Raw genomic sequence first — 544 nt, forward strand, 5'->3', positions numbered from 1 at the left:
GTTACAAAGCTTCAGACAGACTGGTGTTGTGCCCTCCGCATCCATCAACTGGGCTGGCCATGGCAGCCTTTTGTTGCTACTTGAAGCACTGGTTGCTTTGCCTAACATCCTTGTGCATGGGGGTTTGGTGGCAAGAACCAATGCAGCTGGTCAGGAGCATCGCCACGCCTCTGTTCTGGGGTCATGCACACACACAGCCGCAACAGCCCACCCACACACACACACACACACACACACACACACACACACACGTACGTCAGACGTACCAGCGCTGCCTTCCCCCCGCCGGCCTCCCCTCCTCCCCCGGCCTCCACGCCTGAACACCCCAACCCCAGACCTCGCAGCGGTCTGCATCTCCCGCGACGGCCTGCATCCTCCACGCCTGCTTCCCATCCCCCCACGCGCCTCCGCCCCTCACCTCTGCGGCCTCTCGAAGCCCTGTCCTGCAGCAGCGCTCGTCGGCGGGGCCGTGGGGCTGGGGCGTGTGCAGCGCCAGAGCCGCAGGTGATGGGGTGCGCAGGTGCAGGTGTTGAGGAGGGCGGTG

At 64.5% G+C, this 544-nt stretch overlaps 2 protein-coding genes across 5 annotated transcripts in view; both read right to left on the minus strand.

The window, feature by feature from the left end:
- The window catches only part of CHLRE_02g141066v5 (uncharacterized protein), a 21486-nt gene that overhangs the window by 12014 nt on the left and 8928 nt on the right, over window positions 1-544 (minus strand). For all 3 annotated transcript variants that reach the window (XM_043060064.1, XM_043060065.1, XM_043060062.1), the window contains exon 3: window positions 419-475. In XM_043060064.1, coding sequence (XP_042927838.1) covers window positions 419-475 — 57 coding nt within the window. The remainder of the gene's footprint in view (window positions 1-418; window positions 476-544) is intronic.
- The window catches only part of CHLRE_02g141086v5 (uncharacterized protein), a 108752-nt gene continuing 108208 nt past the window's right edge, over window positions 1-544 (minus strand). For both annotated transcript variants that reach the window (XM_043060067.1, XM_043060066.1), the window contains exon 21: window positions 1-443. The gene's annotated coding sequence lies outside the window, so the exon portion shown is untranslated. The remainder of the gene's footprint in view (window positions 444-544) is intronic.

Source organism: Chlamydomonas reinhardtii, chromosome 2 (assembly GCF_000002595.2).
Source record: "Chlamydomonas reinhardtii strain CC-503 cw92 mt+ chromosome 2, whole genome shotgun sequence".
Lineage (NCBI taxonomy): Eukaryota > Viridiplantae > Chlorophyta > Chlorophyceae > Chlamydomonadales > Chlamydomonadaceae > Chlamydomonas > Chlamydomonas reinhardtii.